At 38.8% G+C, this 24,112-nt stretch overlaps 1 protein-coding gene across 12 annotated transcripts in view; it reads right to left on the bottom strand.

Moving 5' to 3' along the window:
* The window catches only part of MAPK10 (mitogen-activated protein kinase 10), a 146,871-nt gene that overhangs the window by 15,291 nt on the left and 107,468 nt on the right, over positions 1-24,112 (bottom strand). For all 12 annotated transcript variants that reach the window (XM_085058134.1, XM_085058146.1, XM_085058136.1 and 9 more), the window contains 2 exons: positions 9,560-9,742; positions 7,263-7,387 (listed from right to left, as the gene is read on the bottom strand). In XM_085058134.1, coding sequence (XP_084914260.1) covers positions 7,263-7,387; positions 9,560-9,742 — 308 coding nt within the window. The remainder of the gene's footprint in view (positions 1-7,262; positions 7,388-9,559; positions 9,743-24,112) is intronic.

Below are 24,112 nucleotides of genomic sequence, written 5' to 3'. Positions count from 1 at the left end.
GTGGGAAAAAAGGCATTATCCAGGGAGAGAGCCCAGAATAATCTCACCCATTACCATTTTTCTATGGAGTCAAACAAGGTAGAGCTACCAAACTGTCCTCCACACACTACGGGATGCCAGAAGCTGCACCTGCACAGCATTCTACTGCTCTACCAGTGTTTATGGTGCAGACTCTTACTTGTGAGTTAGCAGAACCCACAGCTATAAAACATGGCATGAGAGAGCCAAGGTAAATATTCAGCAGGTAGTGGCATGAATAAATCCCTGCTCTTCAGAGAGGCAGGATCTATAACCGCTAAAGCTTGTGCAGAGCATAGCTGAATGGAGCTCTGCTGTGAGGCCAGGCCAGTGCTTCACACTCAGAGAAGTGAAGCTTTCCCATCAAAATTCCCTGAGCCCTCATATTTTCATTGATTCAAGGCACAGAGATGAGCTGAGAATACCAAAACTATTTCAAGAATTTATTTTCCCACAATTCTCTTTTATCCTAGTAAGAACCACAAAACTTAATACAATGTTATCCATACATTGTAATCCCCTCCAGGCTGACCACCTTTTTTCTGCTAATTTGTTTGTTTTATGGGGGTTTTTGAAACCAATTTCTAAAATTAGAGGGAGAAGGGAGCTTTTAAGAGGTATTACCCAAGTGTTGTCACAGCAGTGGAGCAATCAGAGCTGCTGCCATATCCAGGTCCTCCTGGGCACCTGATTTCAGTCTTGGTGCAAAGCTTTGCCTAAAACTGACTTTGCTACCTAAATCAAACATTATAGAAAATGATTGATTTCATAATAATTAAATTTCCATGCGGATGCAGCTGCAGTATTACAGACATGCTTATAAATCCTTCATACTGCACATGCCAACTGAGAGTAATGTGGTTTAATTTGTTTAGTTGTTTAAAAACAGACTGGATGTGGCATTTTTTGGCATGGTTTAGTTGATAAGGTGGTGTTAGGTCATAGGTTGGACTTGATGCTCTCCGAGGTCTTTTCCAACCTAGTTGATTCGGTAGGTCTCAGAAAAAGTATAAAGTTCAACTAGCATTAAATCAAGGCAGGGTGTGGATCAATCCTATGGGTGGCAGCATCTAGCTTCAGTTTAAGGCAGCCATTTTCTACCCAAACCAGATTGATTTGTAAGCAATTGCATTGGCAACAATAACAAAGAATAGAGTCTATTTCTGGATGCGGAAGCAAAGGAATGAATAATATTTTTCTTGTAGGTATTTAAAAAAAACCACTTGTTTCAATGGGTCTTGGCTTTTCCATCTTACAAACTGATTTTTAAAAATATTTTTGCATTAAATGTAACTTTCATTGAACGTAGTAAAAATTACCAAAAAAACCCCAACAGAAAATATCCACATGGATCTCTTTCTGAAAAAAAAAAAAAAATTTAAAAAGGCAAACCAAAGCTAACAAATAAGCAAAATCCATCCAAAAAACAAACCAAAAGCAAAATACACAAAAGGCAAAGGGGGTTTATGTGGTCAGATAAACAACAGGAGACTCCTGGATTTGTTAAATACCATTCTAATATCCAGGGAGGGGAAGGTTTTCACTAGAGGAAAAGAAGCAAAACAAATGTTGAAGCTGATGTATTCTCACTTTCCCAAAGCAACACAGACTGGTTTGTATGCAACTGCTAGAAAGCAAAGGCAATGGGCTGAAGCTCACACTTGAGCAAATCCTGCCATGCCTGTCCCTGCCTCTGCAGAGCTAGTGCCAGCACAGTGGAGACCTTGGGAGGAGCTGTTTTTAGAAAGCTTGGCAGAGCAAGGCCTGAGTCTGCATCTGTTCCCAGAACGGCAGCGTCCAGAGCAGTAGCTGCGCAGCGACACAGCAAGGCAGCAACAAAATTAGCAACACGCAGATAAAAGAGGGAACTGGAGGCTGCAAAAATTAATGGTGTGAGGTTAAACATTTTGTTAAATAGCTTAGATCCTCATAACAAGTGAACATAAAAATTCCTTGTTTTTTTGCTACAACCTAAATTGTGTTACTGATACCATTTATATATTTATTTTTGCAGTGCAAGCCCAAGTACACCAGCATGCCTGTCACCAGAGGTCTGGAATCCCTATCTAGAAAGTGCTTGGTGTTTCACCCTGTATTGCCACAGGATTCCACAGTGGGCTAGGCATGATCTCAGCTGTGGATATGGAAGAAGAGATGACTCTGGGCCCATGTGTTCCTTGGATTCTCTGCAGACTTTTGGAAAACTCCACTCATAGTGTGCATCAAAGAAACTGTAGACTGAGCTGTTTCTGAACAGCTGGACCATACGGATGCCATGCAGCAGGAGTCAAGATTACTTGGCTACACACAGATGACTGAACAGCTTGCAGATACAACAAGCAAGCTGGGAAAAGATTAAGTTTTGTACAAAAAAGAAAAAGACGAAAAGAAATGCCTCTTTCTTCTCTAACCACACCTCCTCACTGACATCAACAAAGATTTTTGTAGAAGCTCTGTTCAGCTTCCATAATCAATCAGCCATAAATGGATAGATGTTGTTGACTAGAGGAAATATCTGTGCTTGTGCACAAAGGAGAGCTGCACACTTCTTTTGTGAGATAACAGATGCACACCATCAATCTCTAAACAGAAAACCAAGCCCTCTGAGTGCTGAAAAATGTGGCAGCTCATTGAAGATTTTAGATATAACATCTATACACATAGAGCTGAGCAAGAGAAAAGAACACCAGAAAAGATGCACAACCTGACAGCCTTGCTTTTGTCATGTAGTGAAGGTGACACCTTCTTTGAAGTGTGCTTGCCAAGGCCACAGAGCTCTCCAAAGTGCTTCTCCATCATGATGGATTCTCAGCACTCACAGGCAAAATAAGAGGTGGGTGAGCTTTTTGGGTTTTTTTCTTCTGACAAACTCTGAATCTTGAAATTCCTTTAAATAAATTGTATTTAACAGCTCATCTTTGATAGTTTATATCAGGCTAAGACAATACAGCAGCAGTTTCTGCCCTGGACCTGACTGAGAACCATAGACCAAGTTCAATTCATTAGCAACATCACATTAATAGAAGGTAACACACAGATTGGCATCACAGAAAAATGAACAATAATTCATAACTCAGCCCCCTGTGTATGGTCCCAGATGCAGAAATACTCCAGTGAAATATAAATCCTATGAAAATAAAACCAGCAATGAAAGCTGTGTGAGTTACAGTGACTAAAATCCCACAAAATCTATCACTGTTGTAAAATTCTGTCAACATAGAGAAATGCCTAAAAGAAATATTTTTAACATGATCTTTCTTTGCCCTAGAAATCTCTCTTCTAATGGGTGGCACATATCAGATAAAAAACAGTAACAGCAGGTACAGAAAAATCTAAGACAAATTTTGAAACAGTTAACAGAAAACATGATATAATATTTTACAGCAAATTTTGCTACTAGATTTTCTTCCATGAAATAGAACAATAATTTTCCCAAGCAGGAATCAATATGAGATCACACATATATTCCAAAAGTTCCAAAATGGAATCCAATATGACATGAAGGGTTTCTTCAAATATATCAATAAAAAAAGGAAGAACTTCTTCACTGCTCTCAAGCACATGTCTAGGAATCCATTTTTGCTCACAGTTTGTTCATTTTGGGATAAAAAACAGTGACCTGCAAATAGGCATAAACATTAGGGTAGATATGAAAAATTAAATATCAGATTTGGGATTTATTCATAAATCATTTCAATGAAGGGTGAGAATGCATAACAGCTTCAAAAAAAATTGGCAGCTGTGTAAATGAAAACAGTCTCAAGCACAGAATTTTCAGTCAGGAAAACAGAGAAGCAAATATGTCATCAGGGAGACACTGAGATTATCTACAATAAACAAGAGAGTCTGCACGTAGAGGCAAGAGGTGTTGGAAATTTCTTCTTTCCTAAAAATATAACAAGAGTAATTTGAGGGGGAAAAGGTATCATGTGTGTCATTTATTCATGGTAATAGTGGAAATGCTGTTATATAAAGTAAATATCATAACATGAAAGTAATAAACATCATATTTGTTTAAAAGTGGATCTGAGACAGTTTCTGCATATAACTTCCAGGGAGGAGTCTTGAACTGAAATATAAAACAGAGAAGTAAGGTCTATAGGTTCCTAGTCTGATTTTACAATAGATTTACTGCATAATATTAGCAAATACTACTTTTCCCCTGTGAACTCTTGTTTCCCTACATTTAAATTAAGTGTGAAGATCGTTAACAGACTTAAACAGCTCCTAAAATCTTGGAAATTCCATGCAACCCAAACCATACATTATCTGTATGTTTTCCAATTTTTTAAAAACACATATTTTAGTTGTAATTGGCTGAATACAGAAATTATCTTAACTGTAACACTACCCAAAACAATGTCAGATCAATGGTGCATGCTCTGGAGGACCCAACACTGTGACTTTCTTATCAGAGATCCTGCAGCAAGCTGTCTGTGCTCAAAAGAACCTGGCAAACCACCTATGTCAAGACATAAGAATTCCCTCCAAATCCAAAATCCACAGGTAAGCTTGAAAGCTGTGCAAGGCCTGTTTCTAGCTGTGAGTATGATGACTGTTTCAGAGCTGTTGAGGGCTTTGGCTGTGGTTTGTTTCATGCACAAGTTCTGTGGCAGAGTCACAGCACTGTTGCACTAACCTCCTGCGGTTCGTGCATTGCAAGTCCCACATCTAATAACAGCTCGCCTTCCTCTCCGTGTCAGGGAATCATCCTTGGCATTTAAGGCCACCCAGAAGAGCTGAATGCTGTGACACATTGTGGGGGAAAGGGGATTGCATTCCTACCACTTCCCGTTTGTGTGCAGTGTTTGCCCATTAGAGTGAGACATAATAGTTTTATTGCCCCCACAGAGTCTCTGAAAGACCATAAATTTATAACAGACTTATAAAAAAGGACTGTGTCTCCCCAGCCTGCTTTTTAACTGGGTAGGGCTGTTTTATCTGTTTCCCTCACATTCATAATGCTGTAAATCTGTCAGACACAGAGGGTTGTTACCTCCAGGTTAAACTTAGACACCAAATTCTCTGCTTATTCCCTGAGCTGGCTTCAGTGCTCTTCATTGTCTACTCCAGCGCACGCTGACATTTAATGACACTGCAACAGCTCACTTCAAAATTCCTGTCACATTAAATGCTTTCAGTTACCTGTCCTCTTATGCTTCTGAACAAAATGGACACAGCCTGACTGCTTTTGATGAAGCCATTTACTGGGGAGAAAGAGGAATCGAACTAGACAGCAGAAGTTACCCAATTCCCCCCTTCCCAGTACTGTACTGGCTGAAAATGTCATATTGTTTAATACCTCTGTATCCTAATTTCTGTGTTATCCCTACTGTACAGGATTACTGATAGTGGGAGGACTCCTGTCTCATGTTACAATATGGGAGGAGAACACAAAAATCCCCAAAAGATCCCACTACCAAACCTTTAGCTACATGATGAAAGACTGTGTAAAAGTGCTTATCAAGTATTACCAAAAAAAGAGTGCAGTGAACACAGGCAGATGTAACACACTGCTGGCTTTTAAATCCCAGTGGGGAGACCTGGGAAATAGAGGGAAGTTAAGCACTATGCAAGAGACCAAGCACAACTCTGTCACTAATTTTCCCATTGCTCTCGTCAGGTTCTCTGCCTGCATACTTGCAAGGCAGTCTGTGTAAAAGCAGGTTTGCTTCACAATGACTCATCATGCTGCAAATCTAATATTAAGAAGCCACATACACATTTTTAGGCTTTGAAATGTCATTCAAATACTTCTTTGTTCAGTTGGACCCTATTATAACTTCTGTGGTTTTGTTCAGTTTAGACAAATTCACCAAGCCAGATTATTAAATGAATGAGCAAAAGTATCTACCTCTTAAACAGCTAATTTGTTTTTAGACACCTACTGTCTCCCATGCCTGCCATAAGTTTGGCAAGATCTAATAAAAATACATGAGACAAGCAATTTCCCCATTGTCCATGGCATGCTTAACGCATGGCATTAGGAAATGTTTACAGAATTTGATTCTAACTCTTCTGCAAATGTAACAGGGCAGAAATCTCAACGGATTAATTGTTGGAGAGCACTCTTATGAACAAGAACAAAAAATCACCAATCTCCCACAAATATTTCTTTTGGCAAGTTTTCTCCAGAAAATAATTAGTAAATGATTCATAGCTAACCACTGAAGGTGTATCAGCATGAACAGATGGATATTTATAATTTAATAAACTGTTCATTGCAAAAAGAAAGTCTTCAAATTTAACTTCCCCTCAGAAAATGAGACTGGCAAAACCAAGCCCTAGACAGCATTTCTAAATATCACCCTCTGCAAAAATCCCACGTGCTGGAAATTTGATGGGGGTTTGAGCATTCCATTTCCTTTTGAACTTTACTGCACTTTCAAGAACACAGACTGAATTGGAGCATATCACTAAACAGCAGTGATTTAATTTTACAAGGTGTTAGTTTCCAATTGTCACCAAGATTTCTAAACCTGTTGAAATGCTGAGCTCTTTCTTCATACATTTCATACAGAGTATTCCAGAGCACCTCTCTGAATTTATACCTGTATCCTCATCCCATACCATGTCACTGAAGTGCTGACAGATTGCACTCATCCCTGTTAATACCAGCCTCACCAAAGTATACAGAGAGGTGTCTGGAGCATGACAGGATTATAAGAAAAAATCCATTTCTGTTTGCACACAGGGTGCATGAGACTGTCCATTGAACTGTAGTCCAGGAAAACACATGAGCCCCTGCTCCATTTTACAGAAGAATTTATGTCCTATACCCTATAAGATTTTTCTGATTCCTTACTTCAGGATTTTTTTCAGAATCCCAGCTATTGTTTTGCTTAATTCTCCTCCTCTCTACATATATCCTTGAACACAAACATAAACAGTAATGTTTGCTGTCTTTCACAGGGAAAGGTTTGGAAAGAAAGATAGCATCTTTTGCCAGATTGAGTTCTATAGCTAAAAAGCTTAGCTACTGGTTCAAAATCCTTTCTAGAAGAAAGCAGAAAATGGCTTCATATGCTTGAAGTGTTTTTGTTTCTCCTGTCTATTTTCAGTTAATCTAATAAAGAGAGATATCCTGTCCCTACAGATCTCATTTCACATCAATCCCCAGACCACCGCAGTCCCAGCATTGTTTCTTTATAGCATGCTCATTATCGTGCTGCCGTAAAGCAGCAGGAATCCATGAATCACATTTGTGTTTAGCATTCTGAAGGAAGCAGTGCTGCCTCACTTACCGCCTCCACCTCTGCTGGGTCATACCAGACATTAATGTATGGATGCTGTAAGGCTTCATCTACTGATATCCTCTTGGCCGGATCAATGACCAGCATCTTTGATAAGAGGTCCCTGGCTTGGCTGGCTGGAGCAAGGAAAGCAGAGAAACACAGTGTTAGCACAAAACAACCTCCAGAGGAGGGTTAATAGGGGTAGGAAAATAGCAGTGGCACAACCCTTTTAGAGATTGTGTGTGCACTTCTGCCCCCTTGCCTTCTCACAGCAAGAGCTCTTCAGTACTCATTTTAGGTCAGATTCATTAGAAAGGTGCCAACATCAGGGCCGATACTGTAAGTCCCATAACGAGCTTCAGTGAGATTTTATGTGTGTGCAGATTCCACGCAGAGGGCTGAATAATATAGCCAAGAAAAACCTGTTTAATGGATCTGTGATTATTACCTGGATCAGAGTACAAAAGTTCACATAATGAAGTCTAAAATCATGGCATTACTAAATCAAAGCCTGAAACCTAAAGGCACTCTTACACTGGCTCAGAAAAACAGCCACACTTCGCTGGATGTTTAAAGTTTTTCACTTAACCTGCTGTGAGGCATTAAACATTTTAATGAGGCATAGAAACTAGGCGAATCTTAAGGCATCCTCATAGAAGCAATAATTTTAAATCAGGTAGCCTTGGCACCACAGTGGTATGGAAGTGTTTTGGAACTGCTTGAGTCTTGTTTGTCCTGCATAATGAAGTTGAAATCAGTGGGGCACATCATTCTCCAGTACATATATATATGTATACATATATATATACACACATTGAATTTTACATTGCAGCATTGATTTGTTTGACCTGATAATATATCCCACTGTGCCTATCAGGCCACAAACTCAGCTTTATATTTCCAAAATGGATTTTTACTAGTTGGCATTTGTAAAAAATACAATATCATCTCAACATGAAAAAATTATAACAACATTTATTACTATTATTATTGTTATTATTAACTATGTAGTGTTCTAAGCTCTCGGATGCTCAAAATTATTTGCTGTGTAAGTGAAAAAGACAATGAAAGGAAAAAAAACCAAAAAAGAGCAGTAAGCGCAAAAATATTATTAGGTATCTCATCATACATGGATGAGTATCTAATTAAACCATTAACATCACATTATGGTGAAATATTTAGGCAGAGCATGGGATGATACAGTGCTGCACAAGTAGGGTTTTTTTAATGCACCATTTCTTGCTCTGTGACTATATCTTAAAAATTGGCATTCAGGATGCTCAGATGCATGTGCTTTCTGTGTTCGAAAGATAACAGCACTGTTTGACAGTCATTTCTATTCATTAGCTGCAAATCCAGTAAAATTCCATTATTAAATTGTGTTGTAGTAGGCATATAAAATTCTGTGTATCCAAAAGCATCTGCTCAAACCTTTCACTTTACTCCCAGAGCCAAGACAGCAGCTTGGCTACGAAGCGGTTGTAAATTGGAAGAAAATTCTGGGTCGTGTAATGACATGCAAATTGCAAGCAATTGAAAACCATTAGACGCCACTGTGGTGAGTGGCTCCAAATACTGGAGTGGTGCAGAGCCAACGCACAGCACAAGTCTGCAGGGTCTCCAGAGCTGTGCACTAAACACACAGTAATCTCTCTTTCCAATTGAAGGTCAATGCCCCTTTCAAGTAAAAAGAAAGACCTCAGTATATGATTAAAATCATGGCAACTTTTCTTCTACAGGGCGATATCCAGTCACACTGTAATTAAGTCAGTTTTCTATTTCTCATATCCTAAGTGACCCACAGCATTTTTTCAAAAAAGCAAATCCACCCCAGTGGATACTAAAGCTCAGCTACATAATTTTGGCTGATGTTGGTAATACCTTTGTATTTTCAAGAAAAGGTAGAGCTATGAGGCAGACAGACGGCTGAACGGGTATTTTTCACCTAAGACAAAACAGTGTGCAAATGCTGAGGTCTCCCAATGGAAATTCTATTGTTCCTTTGCATTACAAATTCAAGAATAAGAGTGAAGGAACACCTCGATTCCTCATGGCACAGGATTGTCACATAGAACACCCTGGGAACATGCTCAATGCATTAGTGATTATATTCCCTTGGCTACCCAAGCATCAGGATGTCCAAAAATCATTTCCAAAACCTGGCTCTGAGCTGAACAAAACCCATGCAGTCACTGGTCTGCAAATAACTGCATTAAATGGAGTGCAACTAGAGAGAAAATAATTGGAAAAACCCTTTATTGCACTGCAGCTGTTGCACATGAACCATGTCCCTTTGTCAGACATACCTTTGAGTTTGTTGTGTTCCGAGTCTGCTGGGAAGAGAGAGTCTGGAAAAAGTTTGGGGAAAGTGAGGCCAGCATACTTGGGTCTGTTCTCCACGTAGTTCCGTACTGTTGGCTGCAGCTTCTTCATGAATTCTGGACAGGGTGTTCCCAGCTGCTCAATGACTTTATTCCACTGATCAATATCTGAACACCAGTAGTTAAGGGAAACAAAACACAAACCCCCATGCAGCCTCCTGACATTTCTGTTTGTGTTCTCAGAGAATTCTCAGAGGTATTTAACTCCCTTCGTAACATCTTTACAGTCACTATTTTTCCTTCTCTTCTCACTATTTCTCCAGCCTGCAAAGGGAAAAAATCTCTCACACAACTATATTTACTTCAGGACCTTGTGCAGTCCTAAAACCATGACCACCACAGAACAAAACACAGATTCCTCTCTTTGGGTCAACACTTGTTACCATTTTTGTTTAAAACTTGAAATCCAATGACTTGCACTCCCTTTTTTGACGTGCAGATAATTGCCACTATGTCACCTTGGAAGAACAACATGTGTACCTGTCCTGTCTATTCAGTCTCTGTGGGGATCCAGTTGGCTTAAAGAAGTTCTGCACAGGACAAAAATCCTCTTCCACTCATCTGCTTTGAACTTAAATGTTTACTGCCTCCAAGAACTTCATAGATGCTAACTTTTCCAATACTTTTCCAGCCAACCAGCAACCCCTGAAAAGCAATTTATTTGATTTTGTAAGAACACACTGGGACTCATTTTCTATAGACAAATGATGGACAGGTGTAGACAGATGTCTAACTGAAAATGTGACAGCTACATTGCTAAACTGATACTGACTAATGAGAAACAGGCTCTAATGCTTAAAAAGAAAGTGTATTTACAGGCATTTCATACTGAGCTTTTTTTTTTGTTCAGGTGTTGACTTTTTAGTTTTCTTGTGCTAACATTTAGGCATATGATAGGACTAATGTAGCTCTTCGAGCCATGGTCAGAACAAGACTTGCTGCACCAACAAAAAAGCAAATTATCAGTAGCATCTCTACATCACACTAATTCACAGAGTTAAGAATCTGGTGACTACATGGGAAAAAAAAAAAAGGAGGATTACATGCAACCATGGGTACATTGATACCAAGAAATATGATGGAGTTTCATTAAGAACACACCATAAAGAAAAGACTTTTGAAAGACAAGCATTCAAAGCATTTCAGCACAGAGATTTCTTTTTAAAAAATTATTCTTTTTAATTATTATCATCATGAGTGTCATATGTGTGAAGGAGTTTCCCAAATACTAAAGACAGATAACAAGAAAAAAAATACAGTCAAGCAAAAACCAGTTGTACTGCTACTTGGTTGCAGTAGCAATTTGAGATTTTTTTAAAAAAAATTCTTGTAGGGAAATTGAAAGAGTTTTTTCACATACCTTGAAAAATAGACAGACAACTCGATTTACTCAAACTGTCTTATTTGAACAACAAAAAAAAGCAAATAATTAATTTAAAACTTGCAGGTTTACTAATCAAAAGTATTTAAAGAAATCAAAATGATTTAAACATAGGTTTTAAGAATCCTAAAAGAGTGTTTTGAATGGCTTTATTTTCAGCTAAAAAGGTTGCTAGAAATAGCAACAGCCAGTAAAGATTTTTCTGAATACCTTTTAATTTTTAAACTAAAGTGAAGGTTTATGTAGAAAAGCCCCTCCCACACACACACACTCTCTCTATATGTTGCATGTAGCATATCTTGTGTTGGCTGTGAAAAATTCTTTTTCTCAACAGAAAACCAAACAATTGCAACAACAATAAAGTTACCTAGAGACTTCAGCTGCTCAAAGAGCAGCCTGAATACGTCATTAAATATTTTATTAGAAAATAAAGTGGTTTGACATTTTAAACTTGTATTCAAGTTAACACACCCCATTGATTGCTGGCTGGACTGCTTCAGAAGCAGGTCTCTCTGAGGAACTTGAGAACACAGAGTGTGCAAATGCTTTGCAGAGAGGAACAGAGAGTACAGAAATGAAGATGTTGTTAGTTGTGCCAGGAGAAACTAAATGGGTGAGAAAGCCAAGCTCTAAATCATCACTGGAAGTTTTACCTGTGCACATTGAGGGAAGGCTGTTGGATGAAGGGTGAGGGCCAAACATAGGACTCACTTCAAAGAACGTTACCCTTGTACAGAGCAGGTGAAACATCTCCCAGGCATTTAAAGAAGGCCAAAATTAAAATTGTCTCTGGGATTAGAGCATTCTGTGGGACTTGGACACATTGAGAGGGAAGATGTAGCAAGATGCCCTACACATGAACAATAAGGGAAAAAGAGTATGAGAAGTTCCCGGAATAGAGCCTCCATGGTGGGAAGCACTGTCAGTGGTGATGGAGAGGGGAGAAGGAAAAGCCACAGACAACAGGCCAGGGATCATTGCACACATTTCTTCTAAACTGACAGAAAGGCTCTCACTAAAAAACAGCAGACAAGTAAACTACCACCCACAATTAGGAGATTTTAAGAGATGGAGACATCAGTGCAAAAACGAGAGCCAAAGGTAAGGGAACTGGAGAGCCACCATGTTCTGCTCCTGAACTAGACTTGATTTGCAGGACAGCAGTGGACCTTTTGCAGCCCTGGCTCAAACCAAGAAATAAAAGGTCAGGCTTTATGTCACAGCAACATAAGGGACAGGTTTTGGAAGACTGAATGATCTGGATGGGTAATTGTGCTTCTTTACTGTATTATTACTGACTTATGTTGCTCATGTACTGCCAAAACACTTAAATGAAATACATTCCTTTGGTCTTTAGATACATTTACATGTACACACACACACACAAACGAATGTTATGGAGCACTCAGGACTGGTTTTGTCCTCATAATAACAATAACAAAACCATGCTAAGTGAAAGCAGTTAGACCATTTTTTAGTCAGATGGACACACACATTTTTCTCTCTAGTAATGGTTCTCCATTTACTTAGACTTTAAAAGTACTGGATTCTATTCTGAGGTACAATACATGAAAAAGTGCAGCAATGTAATAAAGTTCTTGCATGTTTTATATAATCACCACGTGTGATGCATCTGTGATGCACCTGGCAGTGAGAAGTTGTACTCATCATGGTACAACAGTTAAAAAAAAAAAAAAAAAAAAAGTCTTGGAAAAAAACCTGAGGCCACTTATCAAAGAAGAGATAAGCAGATTTCTCTAGCTGGCAGTCAGCATTAGCTCCAGCAATTCTGCAGGAAACAAATGTTACTCCAGGACAGTCCTAGTGTGAATCAAAATCTGCAGTAGGTTACATTAATAAGTTAGAAATTGTAACTATAGATGTTATTGAAAAAGTGGTACTAAAAGTTAGGGATCACATAACTCTGACAGAAGCTTTCCAGGAAAAAAAAAACTAAAGAAGAAAATCAGAGGACCCTGTTTTCCCCCTTGAAATAAAGCAAACGTTGGACAGACTGAAAGTTGGAAAGAATTACAACCCAAAGCTCTGGAAAATGATGAAATGTCTGCTTAAAAGCTATTTGAATCAGTTCAGCTGCCCATTGCCCCAAGCAGGATCAAGGAAAATGTGTCAACTATTCACAATAGCATCTGTATGATTTAAGACAGGATCTAACCTGGATTTATTAGCTTGCCTCTGGCTCTAACACTGGCATTCAGTTACATTAAGATGGTCATACAGCGTTACAGCAAAGATTTAAGAAAACAGATCTAAAATGTGTATCTTTTGAATGAAGATTTATCATTGATGCCTCAGGTTGCCTCAAGCTCCCCAACCACATTTTCTCTTTGCAGCCTTATACTCTCCTAAGGATCTCCTTTACTTTCTAAATACTTGGCTATTTACTTGCAAAATAAGCAGAAACTGAACTATAGATTAATCTTTGTAAAGCAAAGGCATAAGAATTCTAATGACGGAAAATAATATTTTGAGTGAACAATAAAGTGTTTCTTTTGAAAAAAATCAGATTCCACAGTAAAGTAATGTATTTAGAGGCACAGGCTAAAAGTTTACCAGTATTTTTTTTCTGTGCCATTGACGCAATGTAGTTCGAAAGTGTGAATTAAGAATCAGCTTTTTGTTCATTCAGTTGGCCTGTAAACTTCAGTTAAATTAAATTTCTGCAAATTTCCAAACAGCTATAAGGAAATGGAGCTTGGCTATAGGAGAAAATTTACAATATTTCTCCGTCTCAATCAGAAAATACTAAAAGCATTTGCTGTACAGGAGCAGGATTTGCTCTTTCTGTATAAATGTGCTGTTTCTGGAGATAATTAAACCTAGGACATGCCAAACCTTGCTTTTGTTATGCTAGGCACAATGAAAACAAAACAGTCACAGGATGCTTTCTTTGTAACAGACAGACAGGGGAAGATCATCTCCTTTCAGTCTCAAAATCTTGAGGGAACCACCTTTCTAATAGTTTTCTCCTTAAACCTGCATATTCCACCAAACACTAACTGCTCCATTTCAAACTATTTTTTGGCGCTCCTAACCTCTCAAAATTAGAATAATTACTATGAACAGCTCTGCATTTCCCTCCCCAACACCAAATTGTGGCAACAACTGCAAAGTTGGGAGGTCAACTTCTTAAAAAGTTTTTAATTGGACCTTTCTTTTTAAAATAAAACTGCTAAAAAATACACTAACCAGCTTCACTGTGAGAGACATCTGTGTCACATTCATATTTTTTTCCAGTCCCACAATTTACATATTGATGCCAACACATTTACCAAAAAAAAAGAAAACCCACACAAAAGAAATAAAAAATGCTGCCATCTGACAAGAGAATAATTACAGAGCATTTTCTGTTCCAAGGTGAACACTTGGAAGAATATGGCATTTGTAAAAATTAGACTGCAACAGAAAATACTGTGCAACATTTAGAATAGTAATTGCTATTTATATGGTATAACAGAACATGTGGTGATAACAAAAATAATATGTAGCACAAATAAATTGCTTCATAAGATTAGATCACCCTATTCCAAGCCCCTTGCCATGGTCAGGGACACCTCTCACCAGACCAGGTTGCTCAGAGCCCATCCAACCTGGCCTTGAACACTTCCAGGGATGAGGCAGCCACAGGTGTTACAACACAAAAATGTTACAAGTGTTTATAAAAGCCACCTAGGAGTCTCCATAGGTAGTAGGATCTGAGTGATAGAGCACAATCCTAAAATGTTTCTGTTGTTACTGTCAGTGAAGTTGTTAGGGGCTCACAGTTTGCTTCTGTATCTCAGGTGTACCTGCAATAACGAGTGTGAAATCAAGCACAGACTCCTCAAGCTCAAAACATAGAGAACAAGTTCCTGGAAACTGTAGCATTGCCTCTGTTCCTGAATCAGGAGAAAACAGAACCATTCTGTGCTATTTTTCAAAAGCTCCTTTTTCACTTTATGAGTGAGTTTTTACAGCAGTTAACAGTTACTCAACTTGCCAATATTTAAGAAAAGACAAATTTCGGTCTTGAAGTTCTGCAAGAATATGCAGCTATGCACACCATTCTATATATTCATGTATCTATCGTTCTGTATCAGCTAAGTCACCTCCAGCAGCCTTCAGCTCAGTCATATTCTACCAGTCTTTTATATAAATTCTTTCTCTACGTTTCCTCTGACTTCCAAGAAGCAAAAACTGTACACATTACTCAAAGGATGGGAAGTCAGTGAAGAGAAAAGGCTAAATAAAGAGGGAAATAAAAAATCTGCACAAGAAAAATTAATAAATATGCAATAGACCAGTTGTAAAAATGCATGAACTGAGTTGCATTATTGGATAGGAGCAAGTGTTCTTATTTTCCTCTTATTTGCATAGCAATGGCAGGTTTTCAAAGATAAAATTATAAGCTCTTAGTACACTGTCAAAGTTCAAACAATTTGTGTTTAGAACAAACATTTCTAACAGAGTTACATTGCTGTACAGAAAATAATTAAATAGGCAATGGATAATCTTTCATCCATTTAATAGTGCTGGGAGTGGTTTTCCACCAGCTGGGCACTCATTTTTTCAGTGGTTTCTCCACAAACATCACTGTTTCCATGGAACCACTGCTCATTGAGCATGGATGCTCACAGAAAAACTGCACCAAAAATTACTTCTCAAACAGAGTATAACTCTCATCTCGGATTTAAAGCAGAATTAATTTATAGTGCAAATACACAAAGCTGCTTTTCCTAAGGAGTTTATGATTTCTAACTGCCAATAATACCCTGAAAATCACAAAATGCTGTTTTGCTTACTGTTGTAACCATTAATTCTGTACTTGTTTTAACAGGTAAGACCAAAGTAGACTTCTGTGCAAAATTTCTGCAGTCTTTGTCTTTTTTCATCAGTTCAGATTTCCTGACAAAGAAAAGGTACAAAAAAATGAGTTCTTAGAAGGTTTGCAGAACAGCTTCCAATAACCTGTTCTTTTATGTTGTCAGAAGAGCCCCTGCACCTTCTGCACAAAGCAGAAAAAGCTTTATGTCAGTAACTGATTTCTTTTCCAATGCCTACAAAAATTATTTTGCTACTAATCCTAGAAAGTACAAACCCATATCTTAAAAAAAAGATTATGGCCAGTACTATAATGACTTGTGTATAGAATATCACTGGACTTGTAGATCATTCTGACTCAATAGAGCAGCATTTGTTTATGGAACCTAGACAAAGTTATTAGGCAAAATATGTAGATTGAAAAAAAAAATCAGAAACTACCTGAATTTTTCTGCTCTGCATTTCACCAGCAGTTCAGATCAATTTGATGTGAAGTTTGTAAGTAAATTAATTCTGTGTCTGAAGAATCTATCAGAAAGTGAAACTACTGTTTCAGAATATGAGTTTTAAAAAATGCTGTTTTGTTTTTGTTGAAATGAAAGGACCAGAAGTGTGGATTTGAAAAGAAAAGTGCATCAAGGGTACTGATGGCAGTATCTCAGTGTATTACAGTATTTCAGTCTATTTTCTTCATCTCACACTGGTCATGTTCTTCAATTTCTGAGCACTGAGTCTCAACACAAGGTCTGAGGGAGTGAGTTCTAACTCCGTGAGAATCTTTAATGATCTGGGCTGCCTTCTGAAATTTAGTTGTCCTTCCTGAGCTCAAAAAGGCCCTATTTATCTCCTGAATTCCACAATATGGCTTTGAAGCTCTGCCCAGCATTTTTTCAGCAGATCAGCCCAAGTATAAGCTCATCAAATCTGTTGATGGCTGAAGAACTTCCTCTACAAACACATCTGCTGCTGCACCTGGCACTGGCTGAAGATTCCAAGAGCTCTGGTAAAACTGATGCCTAGCAACTTCTGGGAGAGAAATTTCATAGAATCACAGAGCTGGTTAGGTTGGAAAAGACCTTTAGGATCACTGAGTCCTGTTGAGCTGTTAACCCAGCAATGACAAGACACCACCAAAGTCCAGTGAAGGCAGCCTGGACTGCAGAGATCATGCACTTGGTGGAGTTTGCAGTCCTGAGGGATATGGGTCAGGCAAAGAGTGAAGTCAGGACCTTGAAGTTTTGGAAAGCAAAATTCCAGTTGGTCAAGGAGTTAGGCAATAGGACACCCGGGAAACTGCCCTTAGGGACAAGGGAGCAGAACTGAGCTGGCACATCTTTAGGGACACTTTCCATAGAGCACAAGAGATGGCAATGCCCTTAATACCCCAATCCCTACAACATGCATGGCATGATTGCAGTGGTAGAATAAGGTAGAATAAGGTAGAATAAGGCTGCATAAGCTTGTGCAGACATACACTAAGAGCAGCTGATATCACATCTCTCTACTGAATATATATTTGCCTCCCTAAGCTTTCCCAGCTACAGAATTTAAAGGAACATCCATCCTTGTCTGCCCAAAATGTCTGCAGCAGTTAAAAAAAATGTGTAACTACCACTTTCACAGCTCACCAGAGGACTAAGGCACCTTCTTCACTCCTCCAGATCATTTATGCAGCAATGAGAAGAGAATCTCCGTCACAAAATCTTGAGGAGAATATGTGGAACAAGAGTCAAACTCACAGGTACAGCCAGCTTGTCACATTGCTCCTGAGGCAACACAACACACCATGTCACCATTTTCTCTTTGCTCAAGGCACAGTTACATGCAAGTTTCATGATAATTGTTTTTTGAAAGCATAACTACCACTGTCAACACTGAAATGAAATTTCATATGAAATTAAGAAAAAAGAAAAAGGGAAAAAAGAAAAAAGAAAAAAGACAGAAGAAAAAAGAAAAAAAAAGAAAAAAGAAAAAAATAAGAAAAAAGAAAAAAGAAAAAAGAAAAAGAAAAAGAAAAAAGAAAAAAGGAAAAAGAAAAAGAAAAAAGAAAAAAGAAAAAAGAAAAAGAAAAAAGAAAAAAAGAAAAAAGAAGCTTTCATGCATAATTAACTGCATTACATGCATACACCAAAAATGGTACAAAAATAGTAAAATTTCAAGGTTCAGTAAAGACCATGAGGATTCTGGACCCTGAAAATCATTCTTCACAACTGGAAGTTTAAAAGAGAATAGAGGAGGGCTTTGTTCTCAGCTTCACCCCAGTGATTTCAGTGAATTCAGATGGATTACAGGACCAGAACAGAGCTGCAGCCTAGCTAAGCATTCCACTCTGCATTTAAAGGCATTTTCTGCCTTTCTGCTGGTGAATTTTGCTACTGAATTTTTTTAAGTTAGCTGAATGGACTATTTAGTTGTGTAAACAGTAACAGTATCAAATGACCTACACTTCTTAACCACTGGAAAACAGCAAATAGTAAATTTTGCAGTCAAATATATGACTGACAGTGCATTTCCCATGAATATTCAATCTTTCAGCTTCAAAACTGCTTTTCATGGTTATTTATGCATAAAAATTGACACAAATTAGTATTAAATACTCTTCAAATCGCAGTGTGGATGTGAAATGAAGCACTGCCAGTTAAGAAAAAGTTGCTGATAGCAGATTCTGGTAGACTGCCAGGCTTAACTCCTTTTATGTCAAAGAGGAAACTTTTTAAAAGAAATGGATGTTTAATTACTCTTGCTCCTGCACTTAAATACATCCTTAAGTATGCTGCCCTTGAGCTCTGAGGGCTTATAGTCCCTGCTGATGGAATTATCCAGCTGCTCGACTCCATCACTCGTCTGGAGAAATAATCTCTTTTACAGCAATGCTAAGCATTTTCTGTGCAGGTTTAAGGCAGAAGATGCCATGGGGTCACGAATCTCAGCAGGCTGGGTTGGACCTTGCAGCTTCCTGACTGGTTTTCAGCTGCACAGATGGGCAGAGGAGCCAGAAGTGCTGAACACCTGCTAGTTGCTGATCAGCAGCAGGGAAGGGCTGTGGGGGATGGATTTGGAGAAGAGGTGGCTTTGAGGAGCAGCCTGAAAGAAAGCAACAGCTTCATTCTCTGTCCATAGAATAGGCACTCATGGAACAGCAGAAAAAAAGCAGAGCAGTACAGAAAACACAGTGCAAGTTTAGCAACGTATTATAAATACAAATGAAGAATGTGAACTCAATTACAGGCCAATCCCAAACAAATAGGCAGCTGGTAATGACAATTTCTGTGGAGTTATTGCAATAATAGAGAGAACACAATGGTTTAATTATAGAGGCTTTGTGCAAGTTCTTTTTAACAAGCATGCAGCTGTGTCAAAGAAACCAGTTTTTGAAGTGCTATTTAAGACATTATTCAATTCTTTTTGGACTTATTTGGAGATATCTTTAAATGTTAGCTTAGAAAATGTAAGTCTATGAACATAAAACCAGTTCTGACTACCACACTGAGGGATGCTCACCCCTACACTAAAATGTCTCACTCCACATTCACAGGAAACAGAAGCACAGCAAATCTCAAGCACAAATAGGTGCTAACGATTTCCATTAACATCCAGAAGCAAAAGGTTTACATTCACATATGCAGAAGAGATGTGCTCCAGATTATATAAAAACACAAGGAAAATGTATTGCTCATTTCACTATGGGTATGCCCACCCAGCATCTTGGACAAAATACAAATTAGAATCTTACTAGACAAGGCTGTGAAAATATTAATGATATAATTACCTACTTTCATTTCTTTAATGCTCTTCAGATGATACTTTTTCCTCATTTTGATCAAAATATTGAACCCTTTAAAAAGTAACTGAGGTCAGAAGTGAAGTGCTGAAGTGAACTGGTAAGTATGTGTATACACACACAAGTGTGCATGCACACATATTCAGAGAAAGTTGCATAAAAATCAATGATGCCCAGAAACTCCTCTGTCATCTAAGTACAGAATTTAAAACAGAAGGAAAATGTGTACACAGGTCATGTCCATTTCTTATACTGGTGATCCTATGGACAGTGAATGACTGGAGTTAGACCAAGCATAAACTGAGCTCAGTTGCCGTTGTACGCAAGAAGTGTTCCACAATCTGATGAAATACTAAAGTGCATATCAAAGCTTCAATAAAGCATGGAACAAAAGAGGAAATATGGCTGCCTCAGCCCTGACTGTAGAATGATCTCTAAGGAAAACATACATATTCCTAGCCTGCTTGTCCACTGATTTAATGGGCTTATCTATAAATCACGTCTTGTTGATGTCAAGGATAAATTCTGCTTTCACACAATAGCTCCATGTACTTAAATAAAAGATGACAGACCCAAGTCCACTACAACAGTTTCTCAAAAAACTTCCAGACTTCGGAGTCACTAAACTACTGCCAAGTGATAATTTTAATATTGGGAAGAAGTTGTGCTCAAACTGAAGCAATTTCCTACTTTTGTACTTTGATACCACTTGAAGAGCGACCAAACAAAGCAAATAAGCAATTCTATGAGTCTATAAAAAACAAGCATTTCCACGAGTCATGTCTGAGTTAATCAGAGATGCAGAAATGCATGTGAAACACAGAACCTCTTACATCTCATCCTGAGGTAAGCAGAGACTTGTGCCTACCCTGCTACAACCTTTAAAAACCCCTCTCATTCATGAAACACATCCCTCCCACACACCACCAAATTAATAGAGACATTCATAACAACAAAACTGTGGTCACTGGCTGCAGAAAGTGATTCTGATGAACCATGTAGGATGTTGTTTTCCACCTCCTTATGCTGTACTTACTGCGGTTTCCACCTAAGGCTTTTGCTGAGAGGCAGTAATGGTTTGTTGACATTTTGGTTTGCAGGGATTTTGCAGTGGGGCTTAACTCAGCTCTTTAGGTACAGTGCAGAGGTGTGTCAGCACTAGTCTAGTGGGAAGGAGCAGGAAGGGAAAGGGTTGGAAGTACCTACTAGGGCCAGAATGGCTGCTAGGAAGGATACGATCAGTGCCAGGAAACAACACAGCACCTTTAATCATTTCTCCCATGATGCACCCTACTGACCACATGTCAACTGAAAACAAAAATGAAATGAAGGTAAACAAGAAAACAGGAACAGAACAACAAATAAATGAGAAGACTTATCCAATCATGCTATAGCACAGCGCCTGCAGACACAGACCTGCCTCTTGCTCTCGGCGGGCGCTTTTCTGCCTGAGCACACAGTTTCATGACAACATAGCAGGTCTGAGAAAAATCGATTCCAACAGTTTCCTTTACCCCAGAGTGTGGATGAAAGACAATGCTATTAAATACAGAAACCCAAGTGAGACCCGTGGCTGGCTACTGTGTCATAATGCAACTTTGTAATTAAAATTTACCAATTAATTTTGTCTTTTTCAAGTTTTCATTTGTATTCATTACCTAGGTTTATGGTGCTTTGTCTTGTAAATGAATGCTGGTCTCTGTATTCAATAAGGATATGCAAATTGCTATTCCTTTATCATTCCAGCTACCAGAGATCCATGCATATTTTCACAAGCTGAACTGCCAGAAGCCACAAAAGGAACTTGGGTCCTTGTGAAGATATATCCACTGCTTATTGAAAGTTATGAATAGAATTTTTGAGATAATTCAGCTCCAACAATGCTTGCTTTAGGGCCTGTTGGCTCACTTCCACCAAATCTCAGTGAAGCCAACAGTCCATCACAAGGATCTTGAGAATCTCATAAGATTTCCATTTGCCATGATAGGAAATGGTGATTTCGAAATAAACCAGTTGAGACACAGATGCACTAAGCTGTACCTTCTGCACAGAAATTCACAGAGAGCCAGGGGCCTATTTACCTCATACAGGGAAGAGCAGCTCAGCTGAGTCAAACAAAGGTCCCCACAATTTACACTGAAGCACAAGATGAAAACTAGACTCCTTATATCCAGCACAGGATTAAGGTGGCCTTTTACCCCCTACTGATTCCATGTAACCACATTACCTCTGCTGTCCTTGCTCTATGATAAGTCATAAAGCATGAATGCAAACACAGGGACAGATTGCTGTCTTGGGGACAGAAACTGGGGAAAAATATGAAAGCATCATGCTGCTTGGTTAAATTTACCCTTATAAGTTCATATTGAGCAACATTTTAAAGTGCATTTAACTTTGAAGGCAAATGTCCTATCTGTGGAAATCTGAACATGCCTGGGTCTAAGGCTCCCTTGTTGCTTTATTTAGCATATGAAAAGCTTCAACACTACACAATAAAGAAATCAATAAACAAAAAACAAAGAACTAAAGAAAAGGCTACTTGTTTGGAAGCAATAAGCAGACCTAGAGATGCAAATTATTGCTGCTTTCATCACAAGCTAAATGGCATGCAAAATATCAGGAAAAGATAGAGCAAGCAGTTGTTTGTTCGTCTGTTATTAATTCCTTTTTATTTTCAGAGGATGCCTCCCGACATCACTGCTCTATGCTATGCTCCAGAGGGCACACACACAAGTTCAGCTTGTGACTTACTAAACTGCATACTGTGGAAAATCAGAGATGATTATTCCCCTCTACTCCTGAGGGCTTGGGAAGGAAGCTCTTTGAAAATTTCCAAATCAGAAGGAGCAAAGATAAACACCTAAATATAACCAACGTTCCGAAAGCCTTCTTTAACTGCTGCCTCCTTTTCGCCTCCTGAGGCAATTAGAAATAAATCTAAGTGTAACCTGGATTTGGCTGCATGTTTAGAAGTAGTTAGTTGGAGGTTAGGAATTTCAGTACACACAGCAGCAGCTGTCAGAAGCCCCAGTTAAGGCAGGCTCTGAGACTTGTGCAAAGCTCCAGAAAGGACTGCAGTACAGAGATCTATGCCTTGATCCTCTGCTTAGTTTAGTCCAACATCAATCCAGATGTTGTAGTCCAAGTAATTTCACTTGTACAAGTATCAGAAAAAAACCCAAGCATACCACAATCTCTAAACATCTGCTCTCAGATCTGAAGCACTGAAAATGTACACCTGGCACAAGTTTGGTTTTTATTTCAAATGCAAAACATTCACAAAGGCTGGCAATGCTACATCAACACATGGAACATCGCTAAGCTTTAATCAAGGGCAGGCTAACTTCTAGTGACAGATCTCTGCATGGCTCTAGGTAAAACTTCAGTTTAGCAACTATTTGCCTTGATGTTTTAAGATCACATGAAACAGTGCTAAGGAATTCAGCCTACAACTTTTTATGACTCTCTGAAGTGAAACTTTTTACATTTGGACAGCCCTTGATGAGAAAGCCACTCTCCACTGGAATATCCAGGTCCTGGATTACTAAGAGTAGGGGATTTTTAAAGTGTTCAGAATCTCTACAAACCAGCTTATGGCACAGAGTTGCTCTGGAGCACATTCTTGAATGTGTACACATACTTCAGAATATGAGTAAACTGGCCAAGGACACCAAATACCACCCTGGCACAGCCAAGTTGAATTAATGCTCTCCAGAAACCACATGCAAGTGCCTTCCTGAGCAAAGAAAACATTGTAATCATAAAGCAAATCTCTGGGCCACTGCCTGGTTCTGATTCCCCACCATACAGGTACCTCCTGACCCAAATGAGTGTCTGCTCATCCTTCCAGATTTCAGATTCCCTCCAGCAGAAATGCAGAAGGATCAGGAATTGTAGAACTACCCAAAGATGTTTCTTTAGTAGAGGAAAGGACCCATACATAGAGGACCCAAGTCAACCTTCTGTAGACACCTCCCTGGTAACTCAGCTTTCTCTTCCTGCAAAACTGCAGGTTCTCTGGGACTTCACAAAACACAGTGAGAGAGAGCCCATAGGGAAACCAGTCCTTGCTAAAACTCCCACTGTGGTGGCTTTTCAGGCATGCACTCAGTAAGATCCAGCTGTCATTCAATGAAAATTTTGACATTCAAATTCAAATTCATTGCATGCTAGCCACAGGAAACTCTTGAGACCAGACACACAGGCACAGCTGAATGATCTTTGCTATCTTTTCCAGCCTCATGGGCTGGTTCACATTTTCTGCCCAGAGCACTAGTGAGAATACCAAACATTCACATTTGTAATAATTCCTGTTTTAGTGATGCAGAAATCACTCCTCTGCAAGCTGGAAAGAGATATTCATGTCCTCAAAACCAACTGAAGAAGATTACGATAGACATATTAATGAAGAAAATCATGATACCTGATTTTACTTGTGTAACTGTAGCCCAAAATATTTAGCAACATGGCTTGCCAATGGCTAAGGTGCAAACTC

Source organism: Lichenostomus cassidix, chromosome 4, assembly GCF_008360975.1.
Source record: "Lichenostomus cassidix isolate B80296 chromosome 4, HeHo_3.0, whole genome shotgun sequence".
In the NCBI taxonomy this organism is placed as follows: domain Eukaryota; kingdom Metazoa; phylum Chordata; class Aves; order Passeriformes; family Meliphagidae; genus Lichenostomus; species Lichenostomus cassidix.
This window is presented reverse-complemented; position numbering and strand designations above follow the sequence as displayed.